The 23,054-nt window shown below is 31.7% G+C and overlaps 3 protein-coding genes across 3 annotated transcripts; 1 reads left to right on the forward strand and 2 right to left on the reverse strand.

The window, feature by feature from the left end:
• Positions 1–3,042: 3,042 nt before the first annotated feature.
• LOC131847800 (cilia- and flagella-associated protein 36) lies at positions 3,043–7,851 on the reverse strand. Its single transcript, XM_059197454.1, has 7 exons — positions 7,645–7,851; positions 7,379–7,455; positions 7,032–7,235; positions 6,493–6,629; positions 6,211–6,418; positions 5,664–5,790; positions 3,043–5,345 (listed from the first exon to the last, which is right to left on the reverse strand). Exons 1-7 carry the CDS (start codon positions 7,751–7,753, stop codon positions 5,185–5,187), a joined length of 1,023 nt encoding a protein of 340 aa, XP_059053437.1. The 5' UTR covers positions 7,754–7,851; the 3' UTR covers positions 3,043–5,184.
• Positions 7,852–8,657: 806 nt separating this feature from the next.
• Positions 8,658–11,450, forward strand: LOC131847801 (phosphatidylinositol N-acetylglucosaminyltransferase subunit H-like). Its single transcript, XM_059197455.1, has 4 exons — positions 8,658–9,284; positions 9,630–9,754; positions 10,278–10,367; positions 10,519–11,450. The coding sequence occupies exons 1-4, from the start codon at positions 9,002–9,004 to the stop codon at positions 10,627–10,629; spliced, it is 609 nt and encodes a 202-aa protein (XP_059053438.1). The 5' UTR covers positions 8,658–9,001; the 3' UTR covers positions 10,630–11,450.
• Positions 11,451–21,846: 10,396 nt separating this feature from the next.
• On the reverse strand, positions 21,847–22,306 carry LOC131847773 (uncharacterized). Its single transcript, XM_059197419.1, has one exon. It carries the CDS (start codon positions 22,304–22,306, stop codon positions 21,848–21,850), a length of 459 nt encoding a protein of 152 aa, XP_059053402.1. The 3' UTR covers position 21,847.
• Positions 22,307–23,054: the final 748 nt, after the last annotated feature.

The raw sequence follows: 23,054 nt of genomic DNA on the forward strand, positions 1-23,054 counted from the left end.
AAAACTGAAGTGTCCACTTCGACAGTTAGTAAACGTATGAAGTTCTTCATACATAGTATAATTACTTTAAATGGTAACAGAATGTAGAACAAAATATTGATTATGATATATTTAAATGTGAAATAATTTAACGATTAGGTTACTTTGCCGGCAAATCATAATCACAAAAGTACAAAGATAAAATGTGAGTGAAAACTACACATATAATAATAATACAAAGTGGCGAATGCGAATGTATAAAAAATAATTTCGTTTTACTATATGACAAGACCAATCGTTTTTACTATGAATTCAACAATATTGTAATCATTGCTGTGGAATTGCTACTCACTAATGTGTTATATATGAATAAAAGAAATAAATAATATTTTCTCAATAATACCATGGAATTTAGTTAGATTTCCGGTAGTGGAACCTTAAATAAGATTAGGCGATCACATCAAGTTTTGTAATACAATTTTATTATTTCTACCAATTATCCTTTATTTATTATTTACTCATTACATTGGCAACAAAGTATAAAGTGCATGAAAAATTTGTTTAGTCTGAAGTAGAATTATCATTTATAATTATAATATATATAGGTGTATTATTTTATTAAAACTTGATGTGATAATGGAAAAAAATGGCAACACTGCTAATTTCAGTGTTTTCATTCAATCAGATATAAATTCGTAATATTTCTTATCTAGAGTGTACCTTGCGTTCTTGATGTGATGAAAATCTGGGATTTCTTTACATTTCTAATGAAACAATTCTGTAAAAACCGTAAGAATGTCAGCCTTATATTTGAACAATGGTAAAATTGGGACACAAATCGTATGAGCACTTTCATTTCTAGTTTCTTTGTTTGCTGCTATTTTTTCATGGGAGCTGTATGAAGATTATTATCAACAGCGCTATTTTATTTCTGTAGTATCAATAAATAAGTAGTTAGTGTTTTGCTATTCTTTGCATTTTAAAAATGTAGCAAATATTGGAACAGAATGTATGCAATTTAGTTTACTGTCATAGCACAAATGGGTAATATTAAAAATACACATTCAAGTTCTGCCAACTTAAAATGTACATTAGTGCATTAGTAATGATACAGAAGTTAAAGCTTGCTCCACTAACAGCTGTAATAAACTCTGTGGTTGCTACGGAATGGATGTGTATGATAGATGCCTGTTGGGATGTATTGCTATCATCATAGAATGTGTTGTGTTGTTTTCGTTTAAGTTGATATTTTATTTGAAATATCATAGCTTCTGATCGTAAAACTTGTTTTTCATGATTTGCATTCCTTAAAATCTTGAACAATGAGCTTTCTTCAGATATAAAGCCATTATATTTTATGATGTGAATTTGAGTATATGTATGTCTCCATTTTGAGGATGTAATATTTACCAAATGGCACATACTGTAGAAAAATGATACAGATAGATAATGCATAAATTTAAAATCACATAATTATTACTTACTGTTAATGGAAGCGGAATATTACGATAACGAGCATGTCTCACCTATATCCTGGTGTATATGTGGCTTTATATATTGAAAACAAGTCGTATTTAGATTCTATTTATCTGTCGGAAGCTCATAATTTGTTGAAAGTAGAGATTCTTAATTTGCCTTAGCAAAATATTGAATATTATCTACATATTTATCTGGATCTTAAAATTATATATTGATATTTTGTACAGAGGTTTACAACATAGTTAATTTTAAGTTAAAACTGTATTTTCTTATATTTTAGTTTCTAACTCACGTATGTTGTGTGCGGAGTATAATTTTAATTCTTTCTTGTTCTAGTCAAATGACCTTATTGCGTGTCAGTATCGATATTGATTCTGTTGACTTCAATTCATCTTGATTCACCTGACACAGAATTGACTAGATTAATTAAGAATTAAAATCTGACAGTATTTTATTGGATCCAGATTCTTATGTTCGGATATATTTAATGGCATCTGTTTATACAGAAGAATTATAAATTGGTAGATTTTGTGCAGTTTCCTTCATTAGCTTACGTTTGTAAATAATATTATTTACACTTCACCAAACTCACCATTATTTTATGCCTTAAATGTATTATTATTTATGTTAATACTTTAATATTGTCATATTTCGTGCAATGTGACGCTAGGCATTTGTTGTAGTGTTCATCAATGATCTATCAGAATTAAGAATAAGATGTCTTAAATATTGTATCAATATTCCACTAATTTCTTCAATATTACCATTACTATGCGGTCCTATTGTTATTAAAACAAAATAAAGATTAACAAGCTAAGTGGTTAATATGATAATATAACCTATTTTTATACAGTACATTGTTAATCGTCTGAGATTAGTAGTGAGCATGAGAATAGCATGTCGTAGCAGTTGAAAGATTTTTTCTGCTTGTACTTAGAATGAGTATGCCAGTATTAGTTTCTTTACTTTCAACAAATCGAAATGTCTCGTCAGTCTATGATTGTGGCTTTTATACACTGCAAAAGTAATGTGTATGTGATAAACTTATCTGATTAAGATTCATTTTATTACTGTTAACCTCTAGTTTTATAGTATGTTGTAAATAATATTAGATTTTGTAAAATATATTTAATCTGGTGATCATCTAAGTACACACGGTATGTAAGGCAGTGCATTAGAATCGCTTTCACCTCACTTGTCGCCAGAAATGTGGTATTAAATAGACATTTCAAGTGGTCCAAACTTTATTTTATTATACCTAATAAGTATCGAAGTTTTCATCATATAATATTTTTGTTTTTTGCATTTACACATATTACACGCAACTTCCTTATGTGATAAGGAATAATAGTTCAAATAGTTCAACTAAACATTAGTTTTATTTAATTGTTGATACATTACTTATCAGTTAGACAGGAACACGTATTGAGACAGACAAAATTTAGGACAAAATCGTGTAAATAATTGCGCTTTATGTCATAGACATAGGTCCTGTATACATGGGGATTTTTAGCATTACTTTATATAGTATTTACTACATTAGCCTTTTGCAGACAAATTTGATGTTTTTCTATAAAATATAAAGTGATTATATGTATAGTAAATCGGATCTTAACACGAATAATTTTATAGTTATGGTTGCAGCTGTTGTCAGCTCACGACCGAAATGACTACCATTATTTACCATAAAATTATTCTTGAGGATCGATTTAGCTGAGTAATAATAAAAACAACGAAAGTTTAATAATAAATCTATATAATTCTCTTTTCGCTCAACTGTATATTTTCAAAGACACGGGTGCATAGAAGCAAGGAAAAAAAAATGTACTCAGAGAACTGATTCTCGTTTCCAAATATATATTTTTTCGTTGGCCTGATGGATTTCTATGCAACACATATCATGTGGACGTTAATTTCTTATATTTTCACTATTTTAATGTAAAAAGTCCCCCTATACACAGGTGTAATACACATATTTTAATAAAATAATTTAACTTATACTTGAGTAGTTGTTGGTACATTTTTTTTATTTCAAACAAATACATTGGCAATACAAATGTTTACATAATTACTAACAACTTTATTAAGGGTTTTTATTACAAATACTCAATAACAGGGAATTTTAGTGGTATGAAAATGTGAAATTAAAAGTAGTTTAATTAATTGTAATCAGTATAGGAGAAATGGGTTATAATTAACATCACACTGAGTTTTTTCATGTATTATTATTACATACATAAATATCATTATTTACTACCCAATAATTTCGAATTAATGCTTTGTTACAGTGGTTGGCATACAATCTAATGAAAGTAAACATTGTTATTATTACCATGCAAGTAACAATTACGTAAGTATTCATTTGATATGTTGGTTTAAAACGTCTACTAACGATACGATTTGACAATACCATATATCGGACTGGTTGTAGTCCGGACTGATTAGCCCGTCCGATATCATGATATATTGTTGGGTAGGCCCCACTGAATTGTAGATTGACTCAACAGGATACTATTAGATAGTATCTATCAAAACTAGTTACAATAAAATTTGGTGGGAGAAGCAAGTTTGTGTGGAGAGAACACGCTATTTCGACCTTTAACATGGACATGACTCCAAATCGTGTCGTCCGTAGACTTAATTATATTTCATAATGAGTGGCAATATATGGCATTGTAAAACGCTTCTTGAATATAATTGAATTAATATAGGTAAAATTATAAAATAATAACTAAGTAAAAATATAACAATGAATACTGTCAGAGATATTGTCTAGCACCTACTTCTAACTTGTAGTGTTTGATAATGTTATGCGCAGACTGGGGATATTTTGTTTGAAAGCCAATTACGTTGAATCAGCCGTGGGCTTCCAGGGACTTGTATGAGACTTTACGGACAAGAAAGTAGCCGCAGTGAAGCCGTCTAGTCTGCGCAGCCCCCAAGCGTTCAATCGTCACGTCTATTTATTCTACTTATGCTACAATACCTAACGTTATTGTTTAATTCTCAATTCCTATTTAACCCTTAAAATACATATCAAAGTATCAAACAAAGGAACATTTTGATCTCTATTAAATAATAAAGTCCTTGGTGACGTTTTTAATACGTCTTTTACGTACATTTGCATGATGGTCACACTTTGTTACCAGCACATTCTTCAGCTTTATTATTGCATATTTAATTAATAAATATTTCTACAAAATGCACAGAAAAGGCGAGGCGAATTATTACATACGTGAGATTTGTCAGAATATATTGTAAATATATAACCGTTTTATGTAATAATTTTATTTTGAAATCTGCCAACATCCACGTGTATAATAGCATCGAGCTGTCAATTAAATTTATACGATTCTTATATTCCTTGAAATAACTTCCCATTAATGTAATACGAAGTTCTAGGTGAAAGTAGACTGTAATGATGACTATTTTTTATTATCTGTCTAGGTGGATGACCATCATAAACTAATTTATACACAGAATAAAATTAAAATAGATTTAACCTATTGGCAAGTTGTGTAAAGTAAATAAGCTTACTATAATGCTACTATTATGATGTCACTAGTTAAGTAAGCAATATAAATATAAGGTAATATAAACAACTGTTTTTTTTATTTATTTATAATACCTTTCAATAATTACAAACCGTATTTTTTGTTTAAGAATTAATACTATAATAATATTAGGTTAGCAAGTTATAAGAAATAGAAGAATAGAAATAATTAATCACGCAAGGTTGGTGTCGACCACTTCGGATTTAAGTTTGGATGCAAGAGCCCTACGAAGTTGCATTGCATCTGGCGGCGGCGGTGGCGGCGCTCCGGCTAGCGCTGCCTGTGCCACTCGCGCTGACTTGGGCCTAGCGGCGCTGACACGTGATCCTTCACCTATTAAAAGTATTTTTAGTAAGAATATGAAGTACTTTTTGTCGCTCGGTTGAGTAGGTTAAAAATAGTAAATGATGATATTAAAGCCGCCCATATTTTTTGTGTTATCACGTGGAGATCGACTTAATGAATAAATTGGAAGGTTTGTTGTATAAATATGTTATAGTTATGTGAATAAATAGTATGGAATTCCATGACATATGACAATAATATTATATTTAATAAATTACGATACGTTGTTTAAACTTGTTCACAAGTTACGAGTTGGGTAAAAGTCTAAATTCTAGGAATGTTTATAGTAAACTGTTAACGACTGACCTCCAGACTCGGTTTCTACATCTGCAACTCCTAGCTTTCGCTCACGGACTCGTTTCTTCAAAGCCAACAATTTGTCTCTTTGTTGTTTCAAATATTCTTGTCGAGCGCGTACCTCTTCCTCACTTACCTAAAGATGCACAAGACAGTGGCTAAATTATCAATATCTTATGAAACAGGTGTATAGAAGTCAAGATTTTTCGGAACAATGTACACACGCATGAGGCCAATTATAATTATAATCAGGGCCGGCCATGCCGAGATTCACGTAATTACGTTCTCTTTTGAAAGTAAGTCCTTCAATACAATTTACACTATAATATACAAATTTGTGTCTGTTAGAATCCATACTAATATCCAACTAAGCGGTCAAACAGCTTTTAATATTTGCATGAAGATAGTGTGTCACAAGGTAGTTGGACAATGGTTAATCCGTCCCTATTGTAGAGTATTTTAAGTTCGGATTCTCGTTATTTACATACACTATAAAATGTATGCGTGAATAGATCTAAAAATCAAACAGATTTTGTGATAAAGTGTATGAACCTACCTCAACTTTTTGTGGAGGTGGTTTTGGTGGTTCAGTTAGAACTTCCGGTTCATCTGTATTTATCACTATGGCTGGTTTCTTTTCAACATGTTCTTCTTTCTTTTCGAAGCTTTGTAGTTTAGAGAGTAGAGTTTGTTTTTCAGCAACTACCTCCTCTGGTGGTACGCTTATAATTTCATCCTTACTTTCAAATTCTTCAAGCTGTAATCTATAATTAACATTAATCATTTAGAATAGATTTCATTCAATCATATTTTGGTAATAATGTAAATAATATAATACTTTTTAATTTCGGTCATGATCTCATCATTTTCAGGCCAACCGTCGCTTTCATCGCTACGTGATGAATCAACATCTTCAGGCTCAGAAGAAAATATATTTGGCATTGTACCAAAACGCCTTTCAATGAGTTCCAAAGCCTGGAAATAGCAATTATTTCGATTTGGTACTAAATAAAAACCAGAAATATTAAACGAATCTTATGGGAAAATAATCCTACACAAACACAAGTAGTATCGAGTTAGACTTGTACGAAGTTGTCTTTGTAGAAAAAAGTGGTTTATAACATATATTTTGGTTGAAGGGTGAGATAAGACAGTGAAATTATGGGGTACAGAGATATAACATTTTAGTTCTCCGGATTGATTTATATTGATGTATATAGGCGACGTTCACTATTTACCATCAGGTGGATGGTAAGCTTTTTGGCTATTCCAGTTACTTGCAAAGGCCTGTATGTTTAGGCATGTATTAAGGAGTTTCGTAATCCCATATATATGTACATAGTATCCATTAATAAAACGAACTTCAAAATAACGTACCTGCAGTTGAAGTTCGACATTTTTATGCGTCATCATCTTGACAAACATGTCATAGTCATTGGCGGCCCAGATTTGTTCAAATAGTCTTCGATGGAAATGTGCAGGTAATCCTGCTAAATCGCGGGCAGATAGTCTACATGCCGCTTCAAACTGATCTGCGGTGATCCCAATGTCATCCATGAACGAGCCTAACATCACATCTACCTACAACACACTCAGTCAATATTACACATGTACAAAACATTCGCTCGTTATGGCAGACTGTAATGGGGGTCTATGTTTAATAATAGACTATAAATGCCAAAAATGATAATAGTAAAAAACATCGATTAGTTCGACTTTCTTACCAAATTACGATATTCGTCATGAATCTTTTTGTACTCTGGACGATCGAGAACTTCTCCATTGTCGGTCGGTTCAAAAGCTAAAAAAGATAAAATAAAATGGAATAGTTAATTCTTTTGACAATTTGTGCGACTGATTCTGATAAACATTACCCTTTTTTGGCAGAGGACAACAAACTTATTTTTCCATGTACTTACAAACGTTATGAATTTAAATGTTCTTATAAGTATATAATATACCTACATATACAGATTAGTATAATACATACGTAAAGACTTCTCCTCTATAAAACTCTGCAAAGGAATATTCCACACTGGGCCGTGTAAGAAGCCGACAAGGGAATCAAATACCCAAGCGTTACTATCCAAGTTTTCCATCTGGTGGTCTTAATAAATATAGACAAACCAAAAACAGACTGACTATGACTTCAAATAATATATTCACAAATTGTAATTAAAAAGAGACTCCATTACACCTTTATGACGTTTATTTGTAATACTTATTGCCATGGTTACTTATAAAACGCAGTGGTAATAGCTGCATGTATTACATATAGATAAATAGCTTCCCACTATTATACGGATCCCAAGGATTATTGGTATTGATTAATAAGATATTGCTCATTGTTTAAACTTTCAAAACAGCACTAAATGTTACAGATTTCTGTTTAGTTTTTAAAAATTGAGAGGCAGTTGTTAAAGGGTACTTTTGTAACTATATAATAAATGGTTGTATAAAAATGTTATTAACTCTACAATGCCTATTCATTTTTAGTTATTGCAGATTATATTTTAAACAGGAAAGAAACATGTATATACCTTTATTAAGTAATACTTTCTCTAATTTCGAACCGTCGTCATGACGATTCTTTTTACATTCAATACAATACGTATACGCATACGTGTACAATATGTATACTGTTGGGTTAACCATTCCATTATCTTTTTTTATTTTTTATTTTATAGAGAATTTAATATATCAACTTCAATTAAAAGAATGAAGGATGCTTGAAGATGAAACGAACGAAGGATCGAATGTTTCACATCATCATCATCGTAACCAATTTGTTCGCGTTCTCTTTACGTTATGATGAAATGAAATCATTAATTCATAATAATACAAATATTCACGATTGATTTAGAATCGATTCTATTTCAATCGAGTTCAAGTCTTGATAATCTGTGGAGCAAAGTATCGTAGCGATGTGCTATGTTACAATGTGTACATCGACTGTAAAATTACGGATGTCATTGTTGTTAGAGGTAGCAAAATAATTATAAAACAATGCAGTTTTATTATTATGAATATATGTGTTGGTATGGAGTAAATCTTGTACTAACAGTGTTTTTAGAGCAATTGTTTCTTAATTATCGGAAACATAATATCAATGCCAAAATATCGACATTTTACACTGAATATCGATATTTTGCAACACTGACGAACATTGAAATTATTGATAAACATCTATTCTATTGCTAAACAAAAAATAGTAATGAAAAATTTAGACATAATTTAATTTATTACTTTCTTTTAAAGAAACAACCTTTATAGTAGTTTTCCTTTACATAATATATCACAAAGATCGGATACATTGGTAGAGCAGTGATAATTAAACTAACCTAAAAATGGGCGGAAACGACAAAATAATAGAACATGAAAACGTTAACGGCGTTGGCTTACTTCTAAAAGTGGGCAAAAGCAGCGGTTCACCAACTTCCCGTCATTTTACTATATCATTTAGGAATAAAGAGAATAGAAAAACCTGGCCTAAGCTTTCCCTGGTCTTTGCAATATTGATAAATATAATGGCGCTATTTTATGTACATATTAGTATTACAGCAATTTTAATCATAATAATTGTGCTATCATTCCTAGTATTCTTTTGGATAACACACAGCGTTCAGAGTGGTAGGTATTATCCATTTTCACTTGTAAGTAGTCTACTTAGTGACCAGCCACCGTTAAGTTTTCTAATCAGTAACCTTATTTATTTATACTTTTTATTGACCAGTTATGTATGAATTTACAGCATAATTAACAATAAAAAGGCCCTAGCCAAAGCAGATTTTACTAACCCTTACACTTGAGGAGTTTTAGTAAATATACATATAGGTATACATCATCCAACTAGTAATTCTAAGTAAAAAAATTTATAATTAGTTTATATTTAGTTGTAATTCAATTAAACCTGTAAAAAAAAGGATCATAATGTGTTTGAGGTATTTAAATAAACTATGTTGAATTCTGTTTCAGAGAGTCTATTAATTATACCTACAGTGGGTATACAGAGTACAGTGAAATATGTATTTGGCAGAGAAGAAAATTTTGTTCCATGGAGTAGTGTAGATGATGTTATTATTAATGAAGTTATTAAATTGGTAAGACAATTATGTATACCGCTGGTAAATATTTTGAAGTATTAATGTGCAGAAGAAGATATTATATGATCCATATAGCTCATTATTATCTATTTCTGCTACCAAATAGCTTTACTAGCTATATTCTGTTCTGAAGTGTGACATTTGATAGTGAAATTATTGTATATATACTTATTATTATATAATAAATTATTGAGTATATATTGTATATTGCCCCTTTGTTGCATGGGTTTTATTATAGATATCAGATTATTATAGCTATTATATTTTCAATAAATATATATTCTTTTATTTCCTAAACTTTTATTGGTTTCGGTAATAAGTTTGCAAAAAATGTTGTGACTAACTTAAGATTATAAGTATTCTTAGGCTTTATATCAGATATACCAAAATCTGGTTAGTGTCTTCCATTATTCATACTTTCAATTTTTTTCTAAGAGATGAATTCATATACTCAATTTAATCATAGTATGTTTTGCATGATTGTATTTTGAAGAATGGAAATATTTCTAATATTTTTCAGAATCGTGTACTGTATTACCTTACAATACTGGTGAAAACAAATCAAGCAACTCAGGATTCCGAAACAATAAAATTATTACCATTATTTAAGGTATGTAAAGAATATAAATTTTTCTTAAAGTTATGAGAAATTAAGATGCAACCTGAAAAACAAGAGCATATACCCTTAGGCTAGAATTTTTAATAAGTTTTATCATGGATTACAAACAAATTATAATTATTGCAGTGTACTTTTATTACAGTATACAAAACCGAGATTGCTCATGCTTGAGACAATATATACCGAGTTACAAGCACTACTAACTGAGTTTCATGTGGATCAGTCAGCTAATGGTTCAGGAGATAGAACATGAAGATCATGAAAATCAAAACTGGAAAAGTTGTGAGAGGATATTTTAAGACAAATTGGAGATTCAACCTAAGTTTTTTATGGATGATTATTAACTGCACCTGCTTATTCTAACTTTATAAGTAGATGGGGGCACCGGTGGAGGATGATAGGATGAGCATGAAGTCAGGTCCATGAGCACATCATGAATTTACCGTTAAACTGGCCAATGGGGTCGGACTCTGTTATTAACAGTCCCTTCACCTGCCATGATTAATAAATTGATTGCTAAGACTATAGTTAGGATAAGCCTAAACGTAATAAATACATAAAGCAAGATGCCTTAGGTCGCGTGCATTATTCATATAACTTCTATACTTGATGCCTTTATGTTAAATAACCAAAAATAATAGTTATGCAATAGTATGATGAAAATGATAGGTATTACATCTACACTACTACAGTGAAATCCTTGAAGCACATGTTTTAATGGAACACTGTATTATTTTTTCATTTCAGTAACTTTTGAGCTACAATTCATACAAAATTATAAATAGTTGTTACCTTATTACATCTGCATTTTTTTATACAAGACTGCGTACATATCTCAGGATAAAATCTGCTCGTCAAATTTATGATTTATCTATCCGTTTAATTGTGAAAAGCTAAAAAATACATAGTAAATAAAGTAGTTATATTTAAGAATATGCTGCATTCCATATTTAAGGGACATTAGAAATTAAAATTGTTAATTGTTATTTATTTTAGTTTTATAGTTATGGTGTATCGTTATTTGCCATTTTTATTGTAAATATTTACTTGGTTGGAAAATAAATATTGTAACATTTTTAAACATAAATGTACCTTTTTATTATTTGTTCCATTAAACGAAAAATAAAATTACCAAGTAACTATAATAAATAGAATTGTTTTCGTTATTTTGTCACTTATTTTCAAATTTCGATGACATATACTAGATTGTTACCTTAATTGAAGGAAAATAATACTTTTTGTCGGCGAAACGTATTAATTTTTCCTTTTTTGCTAAAAAAGTTTACCTGTAACTGAACCAACTGCAGAGATTCGGGTAGTCAGAGACCTTATCTATTATCGACTTCGTGCTGAATTCAACACTTCACATGTTTAAATTTTATTAAAACAAATGTAATCTGGTACTTATTGTTAGTGGAGGAACCTACCGCTACATCTCGAATTAATAAGTGTTTTTATCACTAGAATAAATATAAACTGACACCCAAAAGTTTTTTTATGTTAACCAGATTCAAACACACGAACATATCATATTTGTAGGTATAAGATTTTTTTTATAACTTCGCACGAAGTAAAAGTAAGTACTCTTTAGTGATCAAATCGACTTAGGTCATTGTTCTTTGGTTGTGAAACCTAAGCTTTTTAATTTTCTTTAATAAAAATCCATTTTAAAGTACATAGTAATTCTGAATGAATCATTCGTATATAGGTGACTCTTAAATAGCATTAGCAACTCGATTACTTATATCAAATTTAGCAATTCTGTGGACGTGTTGATGTACCACGTACTAACACGAGTGTGTGTAGATATCATCTATGAGTGATATCCGGTCTTATTGGAAATGATAAAGGCATTCGGTATATTATTAAAGATTCTACACTTCCGGTAGGTATATATATACCTATATCTACAGATATTCAGTCATTCTAATGCTGATTTCAAATATTTTTTTGTGCTGTTATAAAAAACTTTTTGTGTTACTGCTAATATGATGTTATAACACAAGGCCGAAGTTAATATCTTAAGTACGAGCGGTCTCGTCCTAATACAGTTTCATATAAATTTAAAAAGATAAGGGTCACGCACTTTTTGTATTGTATTTTGAGTTATAATATACCTACTTATGGATACCGTCGCGTACCCAATATATATATATCCGTATAGTTTTCCAAGGGCGGATTATCTTGGTGAAGATATTTCACACATTTCGTGAGAGCGTCGTGACCTAATGGTTAACCCATGACTTACATCCAAGAGGTTGTGAATTCAAAGCCGGACCTACATCAAAAAGATTATTGTCTCAATTTATATTTGTGATTGAATGTCCAGTGATGGTAACACCGATGTCACAAAAAAAATAAATTGGAGAGACGGCGGTAGGTTTGCACTCCGCCACGCCAATGATGTAAATATACCCAGCGAAATGTGAACATGTACAGTTCATCATGTACGTAACAGTAGGGGCAACGTGATTGTTAGTAATGTGGAGTAATAACCCCGTTGCTTGCAATGTACCATGTCACGTTTACCTCCACGTGGTTCCCTTAGAAACCATCTGACCTAATCTCATGGTCAGCTTATCATCCTCTACTGGTTCCCCAGCGTAAGCCGTTAGCGCAGGTGAATGCACCATTCTATTATTATCCATAAGAAAAAAACATCGACAGTTGATAATGCCTCTGACTAATCCATCTAGGTTAACAGTCGGTAGGGTATGTTATTTTCCACATGTTTCGTAATGAAAAAATATAATATTTAATTGTATGTATAAGATTAATAATTGAAGTATTTCTTTCTGTGAAACAATGCCACATCTAAGAAATTTGTTGTGGAATTTGCTATTCGCTTTCTACATAGATTCAAATTAGTGCTCCCGTTTTAGGGGATGTTTCTGTCACCGCGCTAATCTACAAACAAGATTGAGCAGTCGGATCCAAACGCTCCATTGATTTACTAATCTGTCCGCTTCCATGTACCTACCGATGCCGACTATTCCTGAGTGCACAAATTAACACCTCGCTCTCTGCCAACATGATGCAATGTGCAGCGCACGCATTTGACAAATATCTTATTATTAATTAATATTATAAACGTGAAAGTTTTTGAGTATTGATGGATGTTTGTTATTCTTTCACTCAATAACTATTGAACGGATTTTAATGATAGTTTACAGTAATATAGTTTATACATCATAGCATAGTATAAAACACAGTCGCTGTCGCTGTCTGTTCGTCCCTATGTATGTATAAATCTTTAAAACTACGCATCGGATTTTGTAGCGGTTTTTTAAATATATAGAGTGATTCAAGAGGAAGGTTTATATATATAATACATGTACACCCGTGCGAAGCAGGAGCGAGTAGCTAGTATTCTATAATTTAAATAATAAATAGTATTTTTAAGGCAAAACGTATTCTTTAAGTGATTAAGCAAAATGTATACAAATATTAGTACCTATTGTTGCTGACGTACTTATAGTTTTATATTTCATATTTAAGTACCTACGGTTTATTTGATTATATATTTTTGTATACCGATCTACACCAACACTGTATAATAAAGAACTTTGACAGACAACAACTAAAGAGGTAAAGTTTGCGAAGTTGTAGGGGGTAATATAGATCTACTGAATTGATCTCGAAAATTCTTATAGTGTTGGATAGCTTATTTATCGAGGATGCCTATATAAAGGCTAAGGCTACATATCTTTACGCTCTGATCAATAAAAGCGGAGTTGCAACGAAAAATCTAGTAAAAACAGGTGAAATGTGACACAGACAATGTGCGGGTCAACTGATTTATAATATTTAATGTTTATGATTTGTCCATCAGCTGTCGTGTCCTGTCTGTTAACTTTCGACAACTAAATAACAACGGATATTAATGTTTCTAGTTGAATTATTGCCAAAACAATTAGAACATGCCGAGAAGATGGCTATTTTATTTCTTGATTTTTATATATAAGTATGTAAATATAATTCGAGCTCATTTTCTAGATTTGTAGTTAGGGCAGCCAGCGGGTTAAGAAGTTATATCTTTATTTTTATAAAGATATACCTAACTTCTATAGAATTAGATGCAGGTGTACGTCCCTGTATGGTACCTAATAAAGTCACAACAACTCATGCCTGAAGTGTAACTATATAGATGTAGGTAATTACCCACACATATCGTTTAATTCATCCACGCAGCGACAAAACCGTTTCCTAGAACTGAACGTTTCAGGTAATGTCTAGTCGTTCGGTAACGCCTGCGAATTATCGTTTCCCATAATTATTCTCGTACAGTATTGATTTAGGTAAGTAGATGTAACGCTCCGTGCCCTACACTATAATTGATAATTATTATGCTGAATTTACATTAGCAAACTAGTAACATGAATATAAATAAATTTATTTTATAAGGTAATAATTCTCTAATTGTTAATAACGCATTAGATGTACGAGATTACAATTTGATATAACTTATGTTTAAAAAAAACCTATAGGAATCCTTATACAATTTTAGAGGCGAAAGTAAATCCGTATTTGGACACTAAAAGAAACGGACAGCGAATATAAATAATAGTTTAAATCGTTCCATGATGAACTTATAATGATTGCGCATCTCGAATATTATACTTATGCAAAAACATTTTATCTACTGTTTTAATGTCAGTCAGTAATTGCAACTTTTTTAAATACGTAGGTAGGTAGCTGATTAGCAGGCATATTCGTACTTGAAATATACCATTAGATTATTCAGAATTGAGGTATTACGTTAAACTGCTGTAAACGGCATTGTTCAGAATTTTAGATAATTATTAGCACACAATATCATAGTTTCCAGTTCCTATACAATAGCCAAATAGTACCTACCAACTAGTCAAGTTTAGCTCATACTAGCAACTTCTGTTGGCTCAAACGTGGAGTTGCATTGTTTCAGAAATTGCCTAGGGTTTACTGTGCCCGTTTAGTTGGTTTAACTGAAGATTCAACTTGGAGATTTTGTTTGGCTTTTGCTACATTATTCTGATTTGAAACGGTTACACAACCGTACCTACACAGGTAGTTAACTATTTACTAGGTATTCAGAGGCTCTGGATAACAAATATAATATCAATAATCAGTGAAGTAGTGTACAAAAGTAACAGTAGGTAATTTGTTGATGTTTGAGTCTCATAATATCTTTGAAAGTATCCCCGTGGAAAAAGAACTTGTGTAAATAGGTACTGCAATAATTGTATAGGACTCCTTATATCCGGGCCGCTGTTGGCACGATTTGATTTTTTAAAATATTTGTATTCTTATAATATTTTTAGTTACCATGGTTTTGATTAAATACCTAATCTCGATTTTTGTTTATTGCATCGACTCCATCATCCTATATAGGTATAGGGCTATATATATAGGTATACAGCCACACACAACTACAACTATGTAAGTTACCTTTTTTATATCATGTCGGCAGTGAAAACGTAATTAGGATATTTTTAAGTATATCTTTATAAATATCCTACCTGTGTTTGGTACTGGTAAATTACCTACATATACCTATACAATTACCAAGACAAACACAATAAAAACTAAGTTGTATAAATAATTTAAATTTTATTGAGGAAACAATCAATATTGTGATCATATCAATGATTTATGGAACTACGCCCAAACCGACATATGGCGATCATAAAATGGCGGCAACGTTATAAAATGGTGAAAGCGTCGAAGCGTCCTCCGAACTAATTGGCAATGCACTGTTACGAGCCGACGAACGTAATGTCAAATGATTTCAATTACTCAATTACATCCAGGCTAACCTATCCAATGTAGGTATGTTAGAATAGCTACCACAATGTAGCTATTGTAACATACAATGGGCCCAGTTTTTTATAACATACACAAGAGTGTTTTATATGCAAGGAAGTATGTACTTATGGAAAGGTTAATTATTTATTGCCCTTAAAAATAACGGGACATGATCGTTAAAATAAAATGACGTCGAAGACTCATCCCTTTTAAGTTAAAGATCAAAAGCAATGTCGAGTTTGGGTCAAGTTGTTGTACTTGATATCGGGTACTTGTATATTTACGAGAGCTTTCGTGTAATCAGTTCCCGAATGTGATGGCACCCGTATTTGAAATTTAATAAAGGTTCCCAGTGCTTATACTCATATGCAATGACATCCAATATCGTAGGCTAATGTGATCATTTGGAAACCTTTATTAAATTACAAATACCGCCGCCACATGCTTTCTTGTAGTTATAACAGGTTATGGAGAATTCCGTGTAGGTTGAATGTTATCTATATGTAAATAGATCGGTTTTAGTTAAGCGGGTATATAAGACAATAAAGGATTATTAGAAATAATTACACATAAAGTATAGTACTGTATGTTTTATGTGTACGGTTGTTATGTTGGGTGTGGTAGTCAGACACATTATCAACTGGCTACGTCATGATGAACACTTAACATGCCTACGTATATACTTATTATTTATTGCAATGACATAAATGATTAGCAAGAACTTGGTTAAAATAATGAAATACATGTAAATAAGATAGATGATAGAAATTCACCTTATAAATAGCAAGTTACAAGACTGTACCAAGCGTGGTACAGTGTTCATCTTTCCAGTATTGTAAGCAAACCAGACACTTGATTGATAGTAGCGTCTTCACGCACACAATCTATATGCTAATGTTGTTGGAAACCGATCTCTTTTAAGAGGCTGCATCCTTATTATGTAAATCTACACGGCCGATTTGCCTAATCCGTAATCGGACGTTTCCGAAATCTAAGGGTGTTTTTGGCTTCCTCAGGGACGTTTTGGGATGTTTACTTAAATCGCGTTTCACGATATTCACATGCCCATAAAGTTATATTTTTGTAATATTAAGTACGGTTTAATATTAAGTACAAAAATATTTCATTGTATTTGTTTAGTTATATATGTAGGTACGTAGGGGAGGGTGGGGCAAGACGGGGTAGCGAGGTAAGACGGGGTACCCCCCTTACAGAGAAAACAAAATGAACCTCAGTCAAAACAATAATACTAGTAATTAGCTATTACATGATCGCCTGCTCGGTCGCCTGAGAACCACCGCAGTGAGACGTGGCGTTTAGATATTTGAGCGAAAAAACTAGTTTTGACCTGTTTACTTATTATTTTCAATTGTTGTTAACTACATGAAAAAAATATTAAATTGATGAGTGGTTGCTGTTATTGCTATTTTTTTTTTGGAAGAGTAAAAAAGCATAAAATAAGGTGAGAATATTTCGACCGCTTAAATTTATTATTTCTATTTTTTATTATTTTTTTATAAAATTAATACCCGAAGGGGCAATATGGTATATAGGATACCCCATCTTGCCTCATCCGAGTCTAATTTTGTATTTTTGAAGAATGGGATGGACCTACGTGCGGAAAACCAGTAGGGTGAGTTGGTCAGAGCAGGCAAATGGCACTCCGAAATTTCAATTAGAAAACCGGAGAATACTTCAGCTGCAGGACTTAATAAAATAGCTGTAGATAAATGTTTAATTTGTTAGGCTGAACCCTCGACCTCAAGAAAATTTCTCCTGACAGAATATATAACACAGACGAGACTGGGGTATCCATCGTTCCAAAAAGTAAATATAAAATTATCGCCAGAACAGGGAATAAGCAAGTTGGATCTTTATCTTCAGCTAAAAGGGGAGCTACTATCACTGTAGTGTTTAGTTTCAGTGCATTTGGGTACTACATGCTACCAATGATGCTATTTCCTCATAAAACGATGAAGCCAGAACTGATGATAAATGCTCCCCAAGGTACGTGGGGTGTTTGCAGTGAGGTAGGCTGGATCACAACAGAGGTGTCCTTGCAGTTCATCCCCGTAGTAGTTTAGTCCATTACTTATAATCATATTAAACTTGAGACTGTTTTGTTATATTTTAAAACCATTTGTTTTTAGTTTCTAACTGTATTTACCGTAGCAGCTATTGTTATTTTACGTACATCGTCGTGCCCTTTAGGGTACCCCGTCTTACCCCAGGTATGGGGCAAGATGGGGCAAAGTGACCTTTTCGCTTTAACTATTGATTGTGAGAAAAATAATAGGCTAATTTGAGTCTATTGTTATTTAAACAATAAACCGATTACCAAAGTTTGTAAAACTAAAGAAAATATGGTTGTCCCTATTTAAATGTGAGTTTTATTCAGTGTCAAACCTTAACTACCCCGTCTTGCCCCACCCTCCCTACCTAAAGTAAATAATGTCGTAGGTAACGGCCGAAACCTTAGATAATATTAGGTATAGTACTACTTGTATTTAAGAATATTAATAAAAAATAATCTAAATTATACTTGTATATGTACTATATAATTTTTAAAATGTGAGAAAGGCTAAAACTTACAATTTATTTTTTTTGTATTGCATTTGTATTATACATGAGGTTTATGGACATTTGCATATTTGTTTGTACATTACAGATTCATTACCTAATTCCTCGTACTGGTAACGGTGATGAATCTTTAGTGACTGATATTTGGAGTTACCTTATCTTTATTCCTCACCTCACATACCCGCGTTATGATAGGTAGGCTATCAGAGTTTATGAATTGTGTAACAGATTGTATGAGTCATGATAATGGCACTCAATTTCGGATTAAACGGAGATAAAATCTAGAACACGTAAGTAATATTCTAAGAACATATTTATTGTAGTGATATTGAGTGTATACCTGCAAACTGCACGTAAAATGCTGTCGCCAAATTACTATGAAGCATGCAATCTGTAGATAGCTATGGACATATCAGCTCCATAATATGCCTTCTGGTTTCCTACTTAAAAATGATATATCTATGTCGTTGAAAACCGTACATTGTTTCTTTAACTGCCTTATTTACTATTTTGATTATTATAAAATCAGGCAATGTTAAAATTATTCTGCGGATGACAGGCATTAATGTAATGTAAAACACTACTGATGCAAAATAAATTAATATTTTTTTCATATGTGAGAGTCATGGTATAGTAATAACTGCCTACCCAGACTTAAACATCAAAGTTTAAAAAAAATAACGCACAAAGTTGTAAGTAAGTAATGGAAGCACCGATCACAAACCAAAATCAAAGAGGCGACTGCCTTATACTCTGCTAAGCACGCCGCTCTCCTTGGATTCGATATTGTCCTAGCAAAATGTTGGCATGCTCTGTTGCAGTCATCACAGCGGGCGTCGACAATAGAAGATGTATTTTACTATCCACATTGACATTATACTGGTAAAGATATGTTATTATTATTATATTTTTTTATCAAAGCCGCAGGTTATAGACAGTTAATTAATAAAGAAAATAACGTAAAATTATTATACACATGTATATTATGTTTCTACATATATACGCCCATCCCTATATCAAGTTTAAATAAGACATGAAGAGGCATTTTAGGAAAGTTTAGTGACGGTTGAAAGTTTGCTCCCTGAGCTCGCTTGTTTGGCTGAAACTTAAAACCATATAAATAGTGCTCCCAGTAGAGGAATTACATTTTATTTTATAGACTGCTTGTTCCTTTTGGGGTATTTACCTACGTACTCTGGGTAGTTGTGCTGTCTTCTTTATTATTTATTCTTATTTAACTGCTGACATAAAATAAAGCCGAGGCTAATTTTATTACCTTGTTTTTTGAAATACTATTTAAAAGCTGTTTTGGCCGTATTTGGCTTTTGACCACCGGACAAATATTAGGGGCAAGTGCAGAGGGGACAACAAACCTGCAGAAGGATCTATGGAGTGGCTAAAAAAAAATTACAATATCTGCGTGATGGATATAACATAAGTCTGATGACACAACTAGGGGCTCGTACTTCAGTTCAGGCCATCATAATCGCGGTGCTCGTTTGAGCAGTTCACAGGATCTATTGGAGAAGTCAAATTTGTTCAGTATATTCATATAAAATAGGTATCTTATATGATCTCCAGGAAGTACATCCATAATTGGGAATATGTAGATAATAGCGTGGTACACAATCTTAAAATGCAAATAGGTATTTCCATTACAATATGTATTATGTATGTGTCCTTGCATCTAATCTTGCGAAACCCTTGGTGGTAACAGTTTTATAAATATCTAATCGAGGTTGGATTTACATGTCATAATATACAGCGTAGTGTTACTTAATTCTAATTGTATAATAAGTATTATGTTTTATCCAATTAGGTGTTATTTTGGGGAAGTTCATTTAATTGATTTATATTATTTTGTTTAGTTCTGCTACAATTAACATGTTTGAGACCACAAATATTCAGTGGAAACTTGACTATCGTTACTACCTTGTATAATAGTTATCAAATTGCTGCCGTTATTGAGTCTACACCCATATTTCGACACCTATTTCGCCTCTGAACGAGGCATCATTACGCATTGAATAGAGTTCGGATATAGCTTGGACGTCTAGTGTTGAGACACTTCAAATTACCGACCTAACCGTACCCAACACATTAGGATGTTAACAATTAATATTATTAGACATTTATGATAAAGTGCTGTTTGGATTGTTTTAATGGATAAATATTTAGTGGTGCACTGGTTGCGCTCACTTTATTTTGCGCACATTTTATCAAGTTCCACTGCTGGCTGGGCATCAGTTGAACTTGATAAAATGAGGACGAAATCATGCCAGTTAGTTAGTTAGTAGATCGTGCTAAATATACCAAGAATTGGTAACCACTAAGGTTTTTAGGGGTGTATGTCGACCTGACAGTATATATTGCAAGCAATGCGACAACTCACTAACAATCTCTCCCTTCTCATAATTTATTATAAGAAATTTTTATTCACATCAAAATCATAAATATCAAAAATTATACAACTTATTTTTTTAAATATTAGACGTTTAGAGGTTTTTTCAGCTGAATTTCTATTTAGAAAATTATAGTGGAATTGAAAAATACGAACGAAAAATACGATACGATACGATACTATAATGATACGAGTACAGCTATATATCAATCAAATAATTAATTTCTATTTTAGTATCATAAGTTCAGTATTTGAATATGACATCCACTTATATGAATTATACACTAAAGACAACATATATGAATAATTTGTTCCAGTATTTAATTCAGGAACAATATCATCTTTTATTATGAGTATAATATAATAATAATAAATAAAGTTTATTTAGTAGTCATTACTCTTATCTATTATCTTATTACAATTTTATGGACACAATATATGGAATAATAAGTACTACCTTCATAAGACTCGCACGGTTTCATGAGAGCAATTCTTAGATACTTACCTACTATTTAACATAAATACTTAATTATGATCAACAGGTTTCATAAAAACTGCAGTTGATGTACTTTATTTGTCATTATGCAGTAATCAGAAAACATAAATTATATCAAAAGTAAAAAATCAAGTCTGTAATGTACATATTTTAATTTATTTAATTTGAAAGCAATCAATGAATTATTAATATTATTGTTCAAAGAAAACATTATTTAGGAAGCTCTTTACACTTTAAAGTTGACCTGCGTTGGGGCAAGAACTGCAATTCCTCTCGACGTCCACTGCTTTCACCTCGTTCGATTCTGCTGTTATATCTAAATTGCGACCCCATTTTCTGTGAGGCAGTGGCTATAATAGAAGCTACAGTGCATGACGGATGGGGTAAATCTGGTAGTTGAGAGATATAATATTCCCGCATTTTTTTCCGTTCATCCGATTCCTGGACGCATTCGCTCAAGTCAGTTTCAATTGTATCACAACTATTGAATCCGAAGGAGCTATCACCATAGGAAACAGAAGAGTCACTGGATGTTTCTTTAGACGTTTTGAAGTGTGCTCCGTGATAAGATAGTCTGAGATGTGAGTAATCGTCTATGAAAAACCCCGATACGTTATCTGTTGTTGACAACGTACCCGATGTTTCACTTTTATTCTCTTCTGTGTTCATTTTCAATGGAATTAAGACATTTAACACTAAAACAAGATATAGAATATGATAAGTCAATGTGGAATATTAATATTACAGTCATACCAACAAACAATTTTCGTTAATTCACAGAGACTAAAATTTTATATTCTACCCCCCAAATTGATTTCTTCAATCTATATATTTTTTTTTATTTATATAGTATTGGAGGCAATTATACCTGTCCATACAGCTTTATCTTGTTACATTTATGAAATTTTTCAGATAACTATTAGGTAATACTTATTGATAAATGCATTTTCGTATCAAAATAGAAATTAGAATTATAATGAATTATTACGAAGTAACTACAAGTGTTGTTATTAACTTTTAGAAATAAATTCACAATTTATTAATTTATTTAATATGAAATAATTATAATTATAAAAAATACTATATGTATTGTTGTTTGTGAGGAGAAATAATTAAATCATATTATCATAATAACGAAATTCAAATTAGGATCCAAAATAATTTCATAATACAATAGATCTACTAAGATTAATTAAGCGCGTTCGATACGTGGATTGTATTATAACAATAGTATTTGTAAATTGTGTTTTGGTAGAAGAGTGAAATATGGTAGTGAAATTTTGACATGGAAGAATGACTGAATGAATGCCTTAGTCCTCTAGAATTGGAATGACATGAATGATCTCATGGGTGTCGCAGGATTACCACCATATGGTCCGCCAAATCGTTTGCGAATTATATAATAAAAACACAATAT

Source organism: Achroia grisella, unplaced genomic scaffold, assembly GCF_030625045.1.
Source record: "Achroia grisella isolate CSIRO2021 unplaced genomic scaffold, CSIRO_AGI_Agris_v1 utg540, whole genome shotgun sequence".
In the NCBI taxonomy this organism is placed as follows: domain Eukaryota; kingdom Metazoa; phylum Arthropoda; class Insecta; order Lepidoptera; family Pyralidae; genus Achroia; species Achroia grisella.

Coding starts and splice junctions, on each gene's coding strand:
- LOC131847800 (XM_059197454.1), bottom strand. CDS start 7,753: ATGGAAAACTTGGATAGTAACGCTTGGGTATTTGATTCCCTTGTCGGC. Junction 6,419..6,492: donor ATCATGACCGAAATTAAAAA/GTATTATATTAT, acceptor TGTTAATTATAG/ATTACAGCTTGAAGAATTTG. Junction 5,791..6,210: donor CACCTCCACAAAAAGTTGAG/GTAGGTTCATAC, acceptor GTGCATCTTTAG/GTAAGTGAGGAAGAGGTACG.
- LOC131847801 (XM_059197455.1), top strand. CDS start 9,002: ATGGGCGGAAACGACAAAATAATAGAACATGAAAACGTTAACGGCGTT. Junction 9,285..9,629: donor AACACACAGCGTTCAGAGTG/GTAGGTATTATC, acceptor ATTCTGTTTCAG/AGAGTCTATTAATTATACCT. Junction 9,755..10,277: donor TTAATGAAGTTATTAAATTG/GTAAGACAATTA, acceptor AATATTTTTCAG/AATCGTGTACTGTATTACCT.
- LOC131847773 (XM_059197419.1), bottom strand. CDS start 22,306: ATGAACACAGAAGAGAATAAAAGTGAAACATCGGGTACGTTGTCAACA.